This window comes from Anarrhichthys ocellatus, unplaced genomic scaffold (genome assembly GCF_004355925.1).
Source record: "Anarrhichthys ocellatus isolate YVR2014 unplaced genomic scaffold, GSC_Weel_1.0 scaffold31, whole genome shotgun sequence".
Classification (NCBI taxonomy): Eukaryota; Metazoa; Chordata; class Actinopteri; order Perciformes; family Anarhichadidae; genus Anarrhichthys; species Anarrhichthys ocellatus.
The window spans coordinates 3,653,730-3,666,789 of NW_022280061.1; the positions used below are offsets into that span (position 1 = coordinate 3,653,730).

Consider the following 13,060-nt stretch of genomic DNA (forward strand, 5'->3'; position numbering starts at 1 on the left):
CCCCCCCCCCCCCCCCCCCCCCCCCCCCCCCCTTCGCCTCTTCCTTTTGTGTCTAGCAACACACTAGGTCTAGGTGTGCAACAGCGGCGTGGCAGCCAGGCAGCTTTCTTAGTTTTCCGTTTGATGCATCGCGGCACATTTCACTGGAACAAGTCAGCGCTTCCTGGGGGCAGAACTCGTGCCTTGTGTCAGCGCTCTGTCGCCTTACCCGCCCCACTTTCACTCATTACCCTTTTCCCTCTTTCCGGTCTCCCCTGTGTCCCTCCTTCGCTTTCAGCCTATTCTGCTGGAAAGATAGGGGAATTGTACGTACGCACACACACTCGCACACTATCTCACATATGCAGACGCAGGGCACTGACAAGTGCAGCCTTTCCAGTCACACGCCACACCACTACAATTTTCCTCACATTCTCATGTGGCTCCACTGAAAAAGGAAAAAGGTACACATGCATGCACACACGCGCATAAACACAAACACCCACACAGACTCACAGTCATATTCTGACCCTTTATCCTGTCTTGGTAATCTGTTTACGGAGTGCTGGGCCCACTTGAGGGAGAATCTAATTGAAACCGGGGCTAATCTGATGATGGCACGGAGCGGCGGAGCCCTCGGCCCCGCTTCACCTCCAGTTAGGTTGCGCCTTGTAGTCCTCACGCTCAGTACCTTGCTACTTCATTTCATGCCTCACGGTTCAATGCAGCGCTGCCCACTCATACATGCCACATTGATTGTTAATCCGACATTTGATATGCACCGCGCTCACTCAATTCAGATGTTGTTTTTTCTTGTTTGTGTTCTCACTGCCCACGACTTACCGAGCGCCTCCCTTGTCTCTCTCCTCCTGTTCCCTCTCTCCTCATCCAGGACGGATATTACTCCCATCGGCCAAAGGAGAAAAATAGAGTGGACAGCAATAACGAGAACTCTGTGCCCAAAGACTTTGAGAATATTGACAATAGTAACTTTGGCGCACGCTCACAGCCACACCGACAGTCTGTAGGCGCCACCAGCAGCAAGCAGCAGCGGGAGCATCTGCAGGAGAAAGCCCACGCCCAGCAGCAGACCTGGAGGGACAACTCCCCGAGTCTGGGCCGCGGCTCAAACGAAGTGTTGCCTGTAGGCCACCAGCCTCTGGCGGTCGGCAACAACGCCTCCTACCCAGGTGGTCAAGGCGGAGCGGGAGGGTCTCGGCAACACTACAGTGCCCCACAGGCCCAGCAGGCCCAGTCCCAGCACCGACATCAGCACCCGCACAGGAGGCAAGCGACTGCAGCGCCGCTGGCGGTGACCTACGACGATCCACCAAAGTGCGAGATCAGTGGGAAGGAAGCCATTTCAGCTCTTTCCAGAGCCAAGAGCAAAGAGTGCCGGCAACAGATTGCTGAGGTGTACTGCAGACACAAGGAAGGGCAATTAATGCCTGAGACGGTCACTCGCTACTGCCCCCTCGAGGGTAAGTCCATCATTGTAATTAATTAGATTGATTAGTTGATTTCAGTCACTAGTGCAGTCACTTTGTATTGTGCAGGAATAACGTCTCACTGAACGGGTCGATGTCTATCAAGCTTCCCATCGTAGGGACACCTGAATGTTGAGGTCCAAATGGTTCTGTTATGTAAAACCACGATTTGTACATCTGGTGCCGCTTAAAGTATTTCTCTATAACATCACATTTTCATGTCTAAATAACCAACAATCAGTGTTACAGTCTGGGGTAAAAACATCCTCTGGTACTATTTATTGAGTGTAACACTCACAAACTTAACTAGTCTAGATTTGATGGACGGTGCTGGTGACAGAAGCAAATAACCCCACAACTGTCGTCACACTTTTCTTCGACTGTTGCTAAGCTCTGATTGGTGCACAGAACTACGCGACATCAACTTTTGGAGAAAAGACACAAACTCTGGTTTAGAGGGTGTGTTCATGTATGTATGATGCATGTATTGTATGTATGTAGGTATGCACTCATATTACCGTAAGATATATGAGGATAAATAATTCCTGCAAATGCAGCATTTATGTAAAAACAGTTCCAATATGTGAGACAGACTCTCACCACTTTTAAGAAACAAATAGATTCAAAATCAGGAGATCAATAAGCTAAAAGACGTGTTTGGTTGAGTTGATTATTCTAGGGGCCTTACTAAAGTACAAGATGCGAAGAAAAACCTCATGCAAAAAATGCTGACAGCTATTATTATTGGGCTTACCTCGTATTGTTTGACATGTTATTGTTGTTTTGACGTTATTTACTACTCTGCTCTACACGCTTTCTTTTTCATTGCAAAAAAACAGAAAAGTAATACGTAATATCCGCAAAGCTAAGTACACAGAGTGGTGTGACCGTTCAGCCTTTAGTACATGGTAAAATATTTCCTGTTCTCATAATTGCAATTCTTGTCAAAGGCAAGAAATGATGTTTTTTGCTGATATATAATTGTTGAAGTAAATTGTTGGAGAAAATGGGGACGCTGCTTGTATTCTCTCTAAATTGGTTTCCAATTTTCATTTGTTTTGTCAAGCTGGCAACAGAACACAAGTTCTCCTTTCTTTTTGTCAAGCAGACGCACACAAACTCTTTGAATTTGTGGACATCTGCAGTCTGGCCGTGGATTCTGGAAACATAATCTGTTGTGGCTGCCGCCATCGGTGGTGGGGAGCACGCATCAGTAGCCGTGTTGAAATGAACAGCACGTACACACAGATGCATTTACACACATAGGAGTGGACTGACTGCGGTGTGGACAGCAGGGTAGGAGGAGAAAGCCGTTATACATCCTGCCTGTTCTACTCAGATACCTTCACGGACCTCGCTCGTGTTTTTAGGACTCGAGGAGGCACCGGGATTTTGTAACTTTTGTACGTTCCCCTCCCCGAGAAGAGGAGCATCGTTTGTCCGTGCCTGAGCTGCTGTCATCTCACACAGCAACTCACCATCACACTCACACTGACAGTTTGATCAAAGCAGACAAAGACATTGAAAAGGGCCTTCCCCTGGTGGCTGGGCTGTAACAACACGACAGCTAAATGAAATCACTTTTCTTTCTGACTCTGCGTCTCCCTGCCTGCTGCCTTTCAATGAGTTATATCTCTCTCTCTCTTCCCTCCTCTGTTCCCCGTCCCGATTCAAGTCCTAACCTTGTTAGCAGACAATTGGCCAATTTGATTTGATGGGTATGCTGTCCTTGAGGCCCTGGCTACATAAGTTACTGTGATAGCTCCGGCATTAGCATCATTGAATACAGGAGGAACATGTTCAATCTCTTCTCCTCCACATGCTAACTTGACTAATGTAACTGCGCTGCGTTGCTCCAGCGTGTAGCTTTAATCCAATGGCCTTGTACTGAACAGGACGTGTGTATAAATCATGCTTAAAGCTGCTATAATCAATATAGTTATAACGATCAATCAAATAATCATGTGAATGCAACTGCTCATCGTGACAAACCGAAACAAAAACCCAGATCTGAAGTTCCCCTCAGCTCTGTGAGTTAGTTTCTTCTGGCTCATTGTTCTAGAACTGCGCGATACGGACAAAACCTTCTATCTCGATATATAGTTAACTCTCTTGAGTGATAACAACATATTCATCACGATATAGCATGTTTTAATTCCATAGATAGACTATGTAATTTCATGGTAAAGACTATTTTTTATCCTCGTGTGTGAATTAAATACTTGAAGATGAAAAGTATAAAGATGCACCGATACCGGCTCACATCTGGATCAGGTGTCGGTGACAATAAGCCGTTCTGGTATCGGTTACCATTGTTTTATGAATAACCCCTTCAGTACATTTATAGCTATGTATTTATTTGTTATATTTAGTTTTATAGTTTGTTCTACAGTTAAGAAAGCAATGTTTAAGCCAAGCCTGATGTTTCTTACACATAAAAGAATAATCCCGTCACTCCTATGAGGCGTGCAGTTTATTGATCAAACACTGGTTTTGGATACTTGGTATCGGCACACACCCAAAGTCCAGGAATTGGTATCGTATCGGCACTGAAAAAGGCAAATCGGTGCGTCATTAGAGAAGTATTGTCTCATTCAATAAAGAACTTTAGTGTAAAATGAACAGGAAAGTTATATTATGGGGAAAAAATAAATAAATGTTTCCAGCTCTACACTGACTATGTTTACATGCATGATCACAAAATAGGAGAGTAATCAGATTAAGACAATAATTAGATTTAACCACACTGGGGTATTGTGTTTGTTACATTGAACTTAGTGGTAATGTACAGCGTGATGTTTTCACGATCTTAACGATAGGATTCCATTGAAAGTTGATAAATGATTGAGTTAATTGAGTCGCCTCGCCCAATCATCAGCTCACATGCTTCCTGCCCAGCACCACACAGCAGACAGAGTTAGTGATCGCTGGTGAACCCAGTGGAGCGAGATGTGAGAGAGGGATGTTTCACTCAGCAGCTGATTGTCTTCGCTGGTGATGTGATGGTTGCCTGCTAAGGTCAGGGAGCTGAGTACGCTTGTGTGATTGTTACTTGGTGGGTTGAGCAGCATGATTAAAACATGCTAGTTTCATTAACATGTTGTTAGCAGGTTAGCTAGAACCAAATGCTCTCATCGCCATGTGTCTGCAGGTTGTGTTGATAGGCAACCGTTTGTTAACAGGTTTGCTACATCAAATGAACAGGTGATAATATGTCAGTGTTCAGGGTTGTGTTTGCTTTGCCCCTGAGTGGCCTGTCGTTACAGGTTAAAGGAAAAGGAAATGAAATTTGTTATTGCATTCGTAGAAATCAAACCCATAGATACAGTATGATTTGTACGACAGCAAGCCTAGTTTTGTGGATGTTTTTTTAGGAGCAAACTAAAATCCCCAGGACATTCTCAAACGCAATTTGGTCCGATCCCTTTGGGATATACTGCAGCTCAGCTCTTGTTCTAACCTCTCACATGAGCCGTCAAGACGGCGGCTGGGTAAGATGATGGAGGAAGAGAGTCGGGTGATAGCAGATGAGGGAGAGGTAGTTTAAAAGATTGATGATGAAGAGTAATGAGGAGGGCTTCTATTTTTTTCTTTCAAAATAAGGTGCAGTCTGCTACAAAAAAATTCTACACATGATGCTCATTCACAGATAAACACACATGCTCGACAAAACTGACGGTTAAGTTATCTCACACACACACACACACACACAGCAGTGCTCATTAGTTCAGCTAGCATAGCACACACTCTCGAAGTGCTTTGTGAAGTGACTGGCCAATTATCCGTGTGCAAAGCAAACCAGTGAACCTTCTTAGCTGGCCACCAATTACCGTTCAATCTGATATGGCCCACAGTAGATTTCCCCCCTCAGCTGTCACACACACACACACATGCAGAGAGAGAGAGAGAGAGAGAGAGCGAGAGTAATAAGTGACTGACAGAAGCCACAGCCAATTGGGGCCAAATGGAGCCAGGGGAGCGTGTCATTAACCCCAACCTTGTGGTCAACCTTAGATATTGGACACCTGCCCTTAAATTTAAACGAGTGAGTTTGTTGGACGGGACGGACCGTCCCCGTCTACTCAAAAAGAGACGAAATGTCGGACACTTACCCTAAACCTTTGAGTGATTACAGGAACCTTAGGGCCACTGGGGGAGAGGAGTCGGGAGGGGCATTTCTGACGAAACATAACCTCAGGGGAAGAAACAGCCCCCATCTCAGTATTCCCTCAGCTTCCTCTTCTTCTTCAGCACAGACAGGCTCTTGGGAACTACAGTCCCACATTATAGTCATTAATCTACATCAGGCACATTCTGTGAACAAATATGTGTCATGAGCTGCGTGTGCACGTGTGTTGTTATAACCGAAGATTTAAGAACAAACTGTGATAATGTTTTGGGCCTTGATGGTGCAGAACTGCTTCGAGGAAGGTTTCCTTCAGGTTTGAAGAGCGAGTGTTTGTCTTTGAACGGTTAAGGTTGGTACGGAACCACACAACGGAGCAATGTGAGGTTGCCAATGACTCTCCAGAGATTGTTGGAATTGTTTAATTTGACAGTGGCTTGGCCGGCCGCGGCCAGGGCGGTGTTTGCCTGGATGCTTATTCTGGTCATTTGTGTGAGAACCAAGGCATCTTCTGGGAATTCTGCCGAAGAGGAATGATGGCACATTGTCAAACCGTGCTACACCCTGAAAGCCCCAGAGGAATCTCTCATTGGATTCCCATCTGAAGGAGGACAGTAGTTACAGTGTCTGGGTGAAATTGTCATAGTTCCAATTCAATCACATGAGAAAATGTACGAGTGAGTAATGGTTCTGTGGTTCTGTTTTTTTGTTCCACAGCAGAGGCTGAAGAAGCATTTTTTGTTCTCACTTATTCATATATTCAATAATATCTTAGTTGTAGCATGGCTTTCTTTACTTGTACATAATCCTGACTAATTTCTCATAGATTATCACATAAATAACAGATTTGATTTGGCAATCAAACCATCCATCCATCCATTTTCCACCGCTTATCCGGGGTCGGGTCGCGGTGGCAGCAGGTCAAGCAGGCCGACCCAGACCTCCCTCTCACCGGCAACATGTTCCAGCTCATTCTGGGGGATCCCGAGGCGTTCCCAGGCCAGCTGGGAGATGTAATCTCTCCAGCGTGTTCTGGGTCTTCCCCGGGGTCTCTTCCCAGTTGGACGTGCCTGGAAAACCTCCAGTGGGAGGCGTCCAGGAGGCATCCTAATTAGATGCCCGAACCACCTCAGCTGACTCCTTTCGACGCGAAGGAGTAGCGGCTCTACTCCAAGCTCCCTCCTGATGACCGAGCTCCTTACCCTATCTCTAAGGCTGAGCCCGGCCACCCTACGGAGGAAACTCATTTCGGCCGCTTGTAGCCGCGACCTTGTCCTTTCGGTCACGACCCAGAGTTCGTGACCATAGGTGAGGGTAGGAACGTAGACCGAGTGGTAAATTGAGAGCTTTGCCTTCCGGCTCAGCTCCCTCTTCACCAAGACGGTCCGGTGCAGCGCCTGCTTTACTGCTGCAGCCGCACCGATCCGTCTGTCGATCTCCCGCTCCATCTTACCCTCACTCGTGAACAAGACCCCGAGATACTTGAACTCCTTCGCTTGAGGTAGGCACTCCGTCCCCACCTGGAGGGAGCAATCCACCGGTTTCCGGCAGGGAACCATGGCCTCAGATTTGGAGGTGCTAACTCTCATCCCCGCCGCTTCACACTCGGCTGCAAACCGCCCCAGTGAATGCTGGAGGTCATGATCCGAGGAGGCTAACAGGACCACATCATCTGCAAATAGCAGAGAAGCGATCCCGAGACCCCCGAGACTGACGTTCTCCGCCCCCAGGCTGCGCCTAGATATCCTGTCCATGAAAATCACGAACAGGACCGGTGACAAAGGGCAGCCCTGGCGGAGGCCAACACCCACCGGGAACGTGTCTGACTTATTGCCGAGAATGCGGACACAGCTCCTACTGCAGTTGTACAGAGACCGGATCGCCCGTTGTAGCGGGTCCGGCACCCCATACTCCCGCAGCACCCCCCACAAGACCCCCCGAGGGACCCGGTCGAAAGCCTTCTCCAAGTCCACAAAGCACATGTAGACTGGTTGGGCAAACTCCCAGAACCCCTCCAGTAGTCTTGCGAGGGTAAAGAGCTGGTCCACTGTTCCACGGCCGGGACGGAATCCGCACTGCTCCTCTTGAATCTGAGGTTCGACAAGCGGTCGGAGCCTCCTTTCCAGCACCCTGGCATAATCAAACCAAATTCTGATTATGTTACTGATGAGGAATCCACGCAGCGTCGCCTTAATTAAATGCAAGATGTTTCCACAGGTATCATCGCTAAACTGTTGTCTTCATACTTCACAGGTAAAGCCAACGCTAATGTCCAGTGGGACGAGGACTCTGCTGAGAGCTTTCCATCTAAACCAGTCAGAATAGCGTTTGTCTTGGTGGTCCATGGACGAGCCTCTCGCCAGTTTCATCGCCTCTTCAAAGCCATCTACCACAGCTCGCACTACTACTACATACATGTTGATCAGGTGAGCCGCAGAGAGCCTACAAACACCATGCACCTTCAATCCTTTGTTTCATCAATGAAAGATTGGTATGATAATACGAGCTTCTCCTTTTTTCAATACTTGTACAATATAATTGCTTGGTATCAGACACAATAGTAATCAGTGTGTGATCATTTCCTTTGTTCCAGCGCTCTAACTACCTGCACAGACAGGTGCACTCCTTGGCTGCCCAGTATTCAAATGTGAGGGTGACACCCTGGCGCATGGCCACCATCTGGGGTGGGGCCAGTCTGCTGACCATGTATCTTCGCAGCATGGCTGACCTGCTGGCCATGAGGGACTGGAGCTGGGATTTCTTCATCAACCTCAGTGCTGCCGACTACCCCATCAGGTAACAAAGACTCATCGAACAGGAAGGCGGGTTCAGTGACGGGCAATAGGGGAGACCTGAGGGGGAGGCAGGTCATCTCTTTAAGAATTGTCCTGGAAGGAAATAAAGTGGGGTGAAGGTGCAACCGTCTGCAGAAATAAAGGTGACAAAGGCAGTCGCCGGGCGTGCTCAACAATAGCAGACCGCTCTCAGCCAATATGGAGGAAATTAAATACACGCTGGTCTGGGCTGCTGCGGTTAACTGTGAGCTTTAAATAAAGAGTCACTCCAAACCAAACAGATCGATGAAGTAGAACCTCTGCTTTTCTCAAACACTATTCGTTCACATCTTCTATTCCCTGCTTCCTGGCTTGTACTCCATTGAATGGGTTACATGGTGAACTGATCGCAATTTGTTTGCCCAGGGTCAATACCTATTGACTTTCCACGCCGGTTATGTACTGTACAGTCCGAAAGGCATCTCTCCGCTCCAAAACATCCCCTTTAAGAGGCTGTAAAAGGTAATTAAAGCCACAAAGTCTACGTGGACATGAAGTCATGGAAATAGCCGACTGCAGGAGAATTTTTGTGACTTGTACTTTTTTTTTTTTTATGTGAGTTTATAGTCCTCCTGGGAGTTCAGGGTCTGCTGGGTTTTTGATGTAGCTCTGCAGCAGCCAATTAAAATCCTCCTATTAAGGAAGAGTTATCTCTTCTGCGCAGCCAGATGTCCACCAGTTGAATTTAGATAAGCTGTAATGGCCACTGGGTAAAAAGAAGCGGGATCTGATGTCTCCACAGCTGGAGCTAAGATGCCGGGGCAAAGATGGATTTTGTTCATAGACTCTATCTTGTTGTGTTTGCTTGTTTTTTCACCATATCGAACGCTGCTGACACGCCGTCTGTGTCTGTCTGTGTATGTGTGTCTGTGTTTCTGCACCAGTGTGTGCACACCTGAGTTTATGTCTGCATAGTTCAGTGTATCTCAGCACCTGCCTGTGTACATGTGTGCATATTTATCCTGTCTGTATGTCTGTCACAGCATGATTAAAGGTATTTACGAGTGCATGCACTGAGTTTTCCTCCTGTCTCTTGCCTCCTCATTTGCATGAGGGTGATGTTGTTGAGAAAAGGGCTGACAGTGGAGGTTTTAAGCCCCATCTGTTGGGAAACGAAACGATTGATGGAGCGAGAGAGGGAGCCGAGAGGCAGAGATGACAGGGAGTGGCGAGGGAGCGAGAATAAGCAGCTAGGGAAGGGGAACAAGAGGGAACTGCATGTTTTGGATCCATGCAATATGGAAATATGTAAATGGCAATCTTGTATCTCTGCTTAGCAAGTGCATTTGTGACCACAGCTTGCATTTTACAAAGTCTGCTCCCTGCATATTTACTAAGTTGAACTTGCAAATGTGGTCCTTTTTAAGTGGCAGGCCTGGGCTCAGACCCCCGTGAGAGGGAGCATCCGTGCTGCTCGAGTGTCCTCGAGCAACAAACTGAAACCCGTTCAGCTGTTTTGTCGCTGATAATCCTCTCTGATTTCTTTGGAAAAGGAATTGGCCGGAAAGAGAGACATTCTCCCTCAGCAATAAACACCTCAGCATTACATTATCATCATGGACTTACTGTAGCACACTACGGCGCATAAAAACATGTTGGTATAAGCAGATGTCTGCGAATGCAACCATGTGTTAAGCTGCCAGCGTGCTTCATCAGAACTGCGTGTCGGATGGTCGTATAACCGCTGCTCCCTCACCACACCTTTCCATGCAAAAGCTGCCATTCACGACCACTTCACTCCGTGATTCAGCTGACTTCTACTCCACTCAAAATACGTACATGTTGTGAATCTGCACTAGTCTGTTCTTAATGTAGCTTTAAGTCCAGTATTTTTGGTCTCAGACATTCCAAATTGCACTCGTTTTGCCTTGATGACCATACTGCGGCTTCCCTGCCCCGCTGTCCTGACTACACTGTCCTGACTACACTGTCCTGACTACACTGTCCTGACTACACTGTCCTGACTACACTGTCCTGACTACTGCTGTTGTTATCAGTGGGATTAGAGACAAGCATTATTTCCCCACTAATTCCCTGATAATGTCTGTCCTGCCACGCATGGATAGCTCTGAAAGGCAAACCCAGAGCCCCTCACACCAGCAGAGGGGCTTAGTCCAGGGGGAGATATGCTCTGTGTGTGTGTGTGTGTGTGTGTGTGTGTGTGTGTGTGTGTGTGTGTCTGTGTGTGTGTCCAGAGGCCAGAGGATGAGTTACATGCTTGCTCTGTCAAAGTACAACCCTCTTTCCTAGCTTTTATCTACACAGCCTCCTTCCTTTTACCTCTTTATAGACTTTATAGCTGCTTTTAAGGAGTCTGAGCTTTGTCCGATGGCTGGCTGCAGGCATCATATCGTCTCATCTCTTTCACTTTGTCCTGTCTCTGTGAATAAAAAGTTGTATCTCATATTTTAGCATTGTTCCATAAGGGATAGGTGTAATTTCCTGTTGTGCCATTTATTACCCATTGGAACTAAGCCAACGTGCTTGAAAATGTGTTTGAAAAATGTCATAAAAATGACATAAAAACGTGTTGAAAAACTAACGAGATTGTAAAATTAAGTTGCCAAACTTTTTGACGTCTTTTACAGGACGAAGGTGGTGAATGTATGATTCCTCTCTCTCCTGTCTGAGTGGTGTCAGTGTGCGTTCATAACCTGGAGTTCCCTCCTGGAATTATGTACTTAAAGTCTGTGTTATTAAAAGGCACATTATTGATTTAACAGTAAGACTATGGAAGTGAAACAGTGACATAATGATGAAGTTTAAATGGCTACGACATTGAAAATGGTCACATTTGTCAGTACCTCACAGCGGTTTATTGTGTGTGTGTGTGTGTGTGTGTGTGCGTGTGTGTGTTACAGTAATGTGTGCGTGTGAATACCACTGTGAGACAGAGCAGCCACAGGGCTGACAGTAAGCAAACTAGACCCAGTGGACGAGGTGACCACTCAGGTGGCAAATCTGGAGCTTGACATGAATTCCCCTTGCTCTCTGTGTGTGTGTGTGTGTGTGTGTGTGTGTGTGTGCGGGGCTGCGTGCCTACAAGCATTTGTGTGTCTCTGTGCATGTATTCCGCATTGTCTGTGTGCATACTAGATGTGCGTGTGTGTGTGTGTGTGTGTGTGTGTGTGTGTGTGTGTGTGTGCGTGTGTGTGTGTGTGTGTGTGTGTGTGTGTGTGCGTGTGTGTGTGCGTGCGTGTGTGTGTGTGTGTGTGTGTGTGTGTGTGTGTGTGTGTGTGTGTGCGTGTGTGTGTGTGTGTGTGTGTGTGTGTGTGTGTGCGTGTGTGTGTGTGTGTGTGTGTGTGTGTGTGTGTGTGGGAAGTAGAGACAGAGAGGACTGCATGTGTCTGTGTAGCACATCATCAGTTAGGCTTTATGGCTCAGGACCTCCTAAGATAAGCCCCCCAGGCTGTGAAATTGCTCCTTGAAGAGAAAATGACATTAATATGCGCTTGTCCCTCCCCCCAATGATCCTTGAGCTTTTCACCAGGGCCTCGCAGCTCTTTTAGAAAGGCAAGCCAAGCCATCATGAAAAGCTCCACCACAGATGAGATGTTAGAGCCATGGACTGGGGCGTAGCCTGCAGAGCAAAGCTTTTAGCCTGTCTGGCCCGTGTATGAGGGAGTTGACTGCTCTATAATGTAAGAGCATTCATCAAATCATGGACAGCACAATCTTTTGTATAATCCTTAATAGTTTGAACGGCGTGAAAGGACTGAGGGGCCGACACGAAGAGCAGCCGAGCTCTTTAAATGTGACTTAAAGCCCCAAATGTGAAGTATTTCTCAATAACAGTGAAGTCCCCCTCAACTCATACATGTGTTCTGCTTATTGTTATTTCACTTGGTCGTTTGAGATTCACGGTGCAGAATGATGTATGCAGGAGTTTGTTTTTACATTATTTACATTTCACAACTCACACAAGTGTGATGTGGGAAATCGAAGGCTCAGAATAGACGTTTCTGTGACATCTTGTGTCAGATAGTTATCTTTTGAAACTAAAAGCATTTGGATATTTCAATGAGGGAGACGGAGTAAATTAGTCTGGAACCTCTCACTTAGCAAAGACCAAAAGGCCTCTGGATGCAGTTGGGTAGACCTACAACCAACTAGAGCAACGAAACATGTGACGTAGAGCTGAGCGGCGGGGAACTGTGAACAGACTTCAGCGTGAAGAGATGAGCTCAGAGATGGCGTAGCATCAATATGTCAGTAAACAAGTGTTGCTGTGTTTTTACTTTACCTGGGAACCAGACAAATCTCATCGTGTTATTTGCTTTAGCAAATATGCATTATGATTTGTTCTGGTGATGTCAGGCCACGCGATAGCGGCTTCCACACCAGCTGTAGCCGTCAACGACGTTTCTCTTTAGTCAACGCCTCACACATGCCCCATACTGGATAACAGTTGTGATTGGCCCGTCAGATCTCAAGTTGCTGGAAAAATGTCCAAAGTGGACCAGACGCATATGCCAGATCAAATACAACATGAGCAGATTTACTGGGCTCCCGTGCAGGGAATGAATGTAGTCTTAAGAGTCTTAAATATTTAATTGAACTTTGTTTGCGGAAAAAACATATCAGACAGAAGTTATATTCCAAACAGAGTATATGTCTTAAAACATGTATAGGGA

The 13,060-nt window shown here is 46.7% G+C and overlaps 1 protein-coding gene across 1 annotated transcript in view; it reads left to right on the forward strand.

Annotated features, from left to right (window-relative positions):
• The window catches only part of xylt1 (xylosyltransferase I), a 72,048-nt gene that overhangs the window by 36,224 nt on the left and 22,764 nt on the right, over window positions 1-13,060 (forward strand). Inside the window, exons 2-4 of the mRNA XM_031864393.1 lie at window positions 872-1,460; window positions 7,846-8,018; window positions 8,186-8,388. Coding sequence (XP_031720253.1) covers window positions 872-1,460; window positions 7,846-8,018; window positions 8,186-8,388 — 965 coding nt within the window. The remainder of the gene's footprint in view (window positions 1-871; window positions 1,461-7,845; window positions 8,019-8,185; window positions 8,389-13,060) is intronic.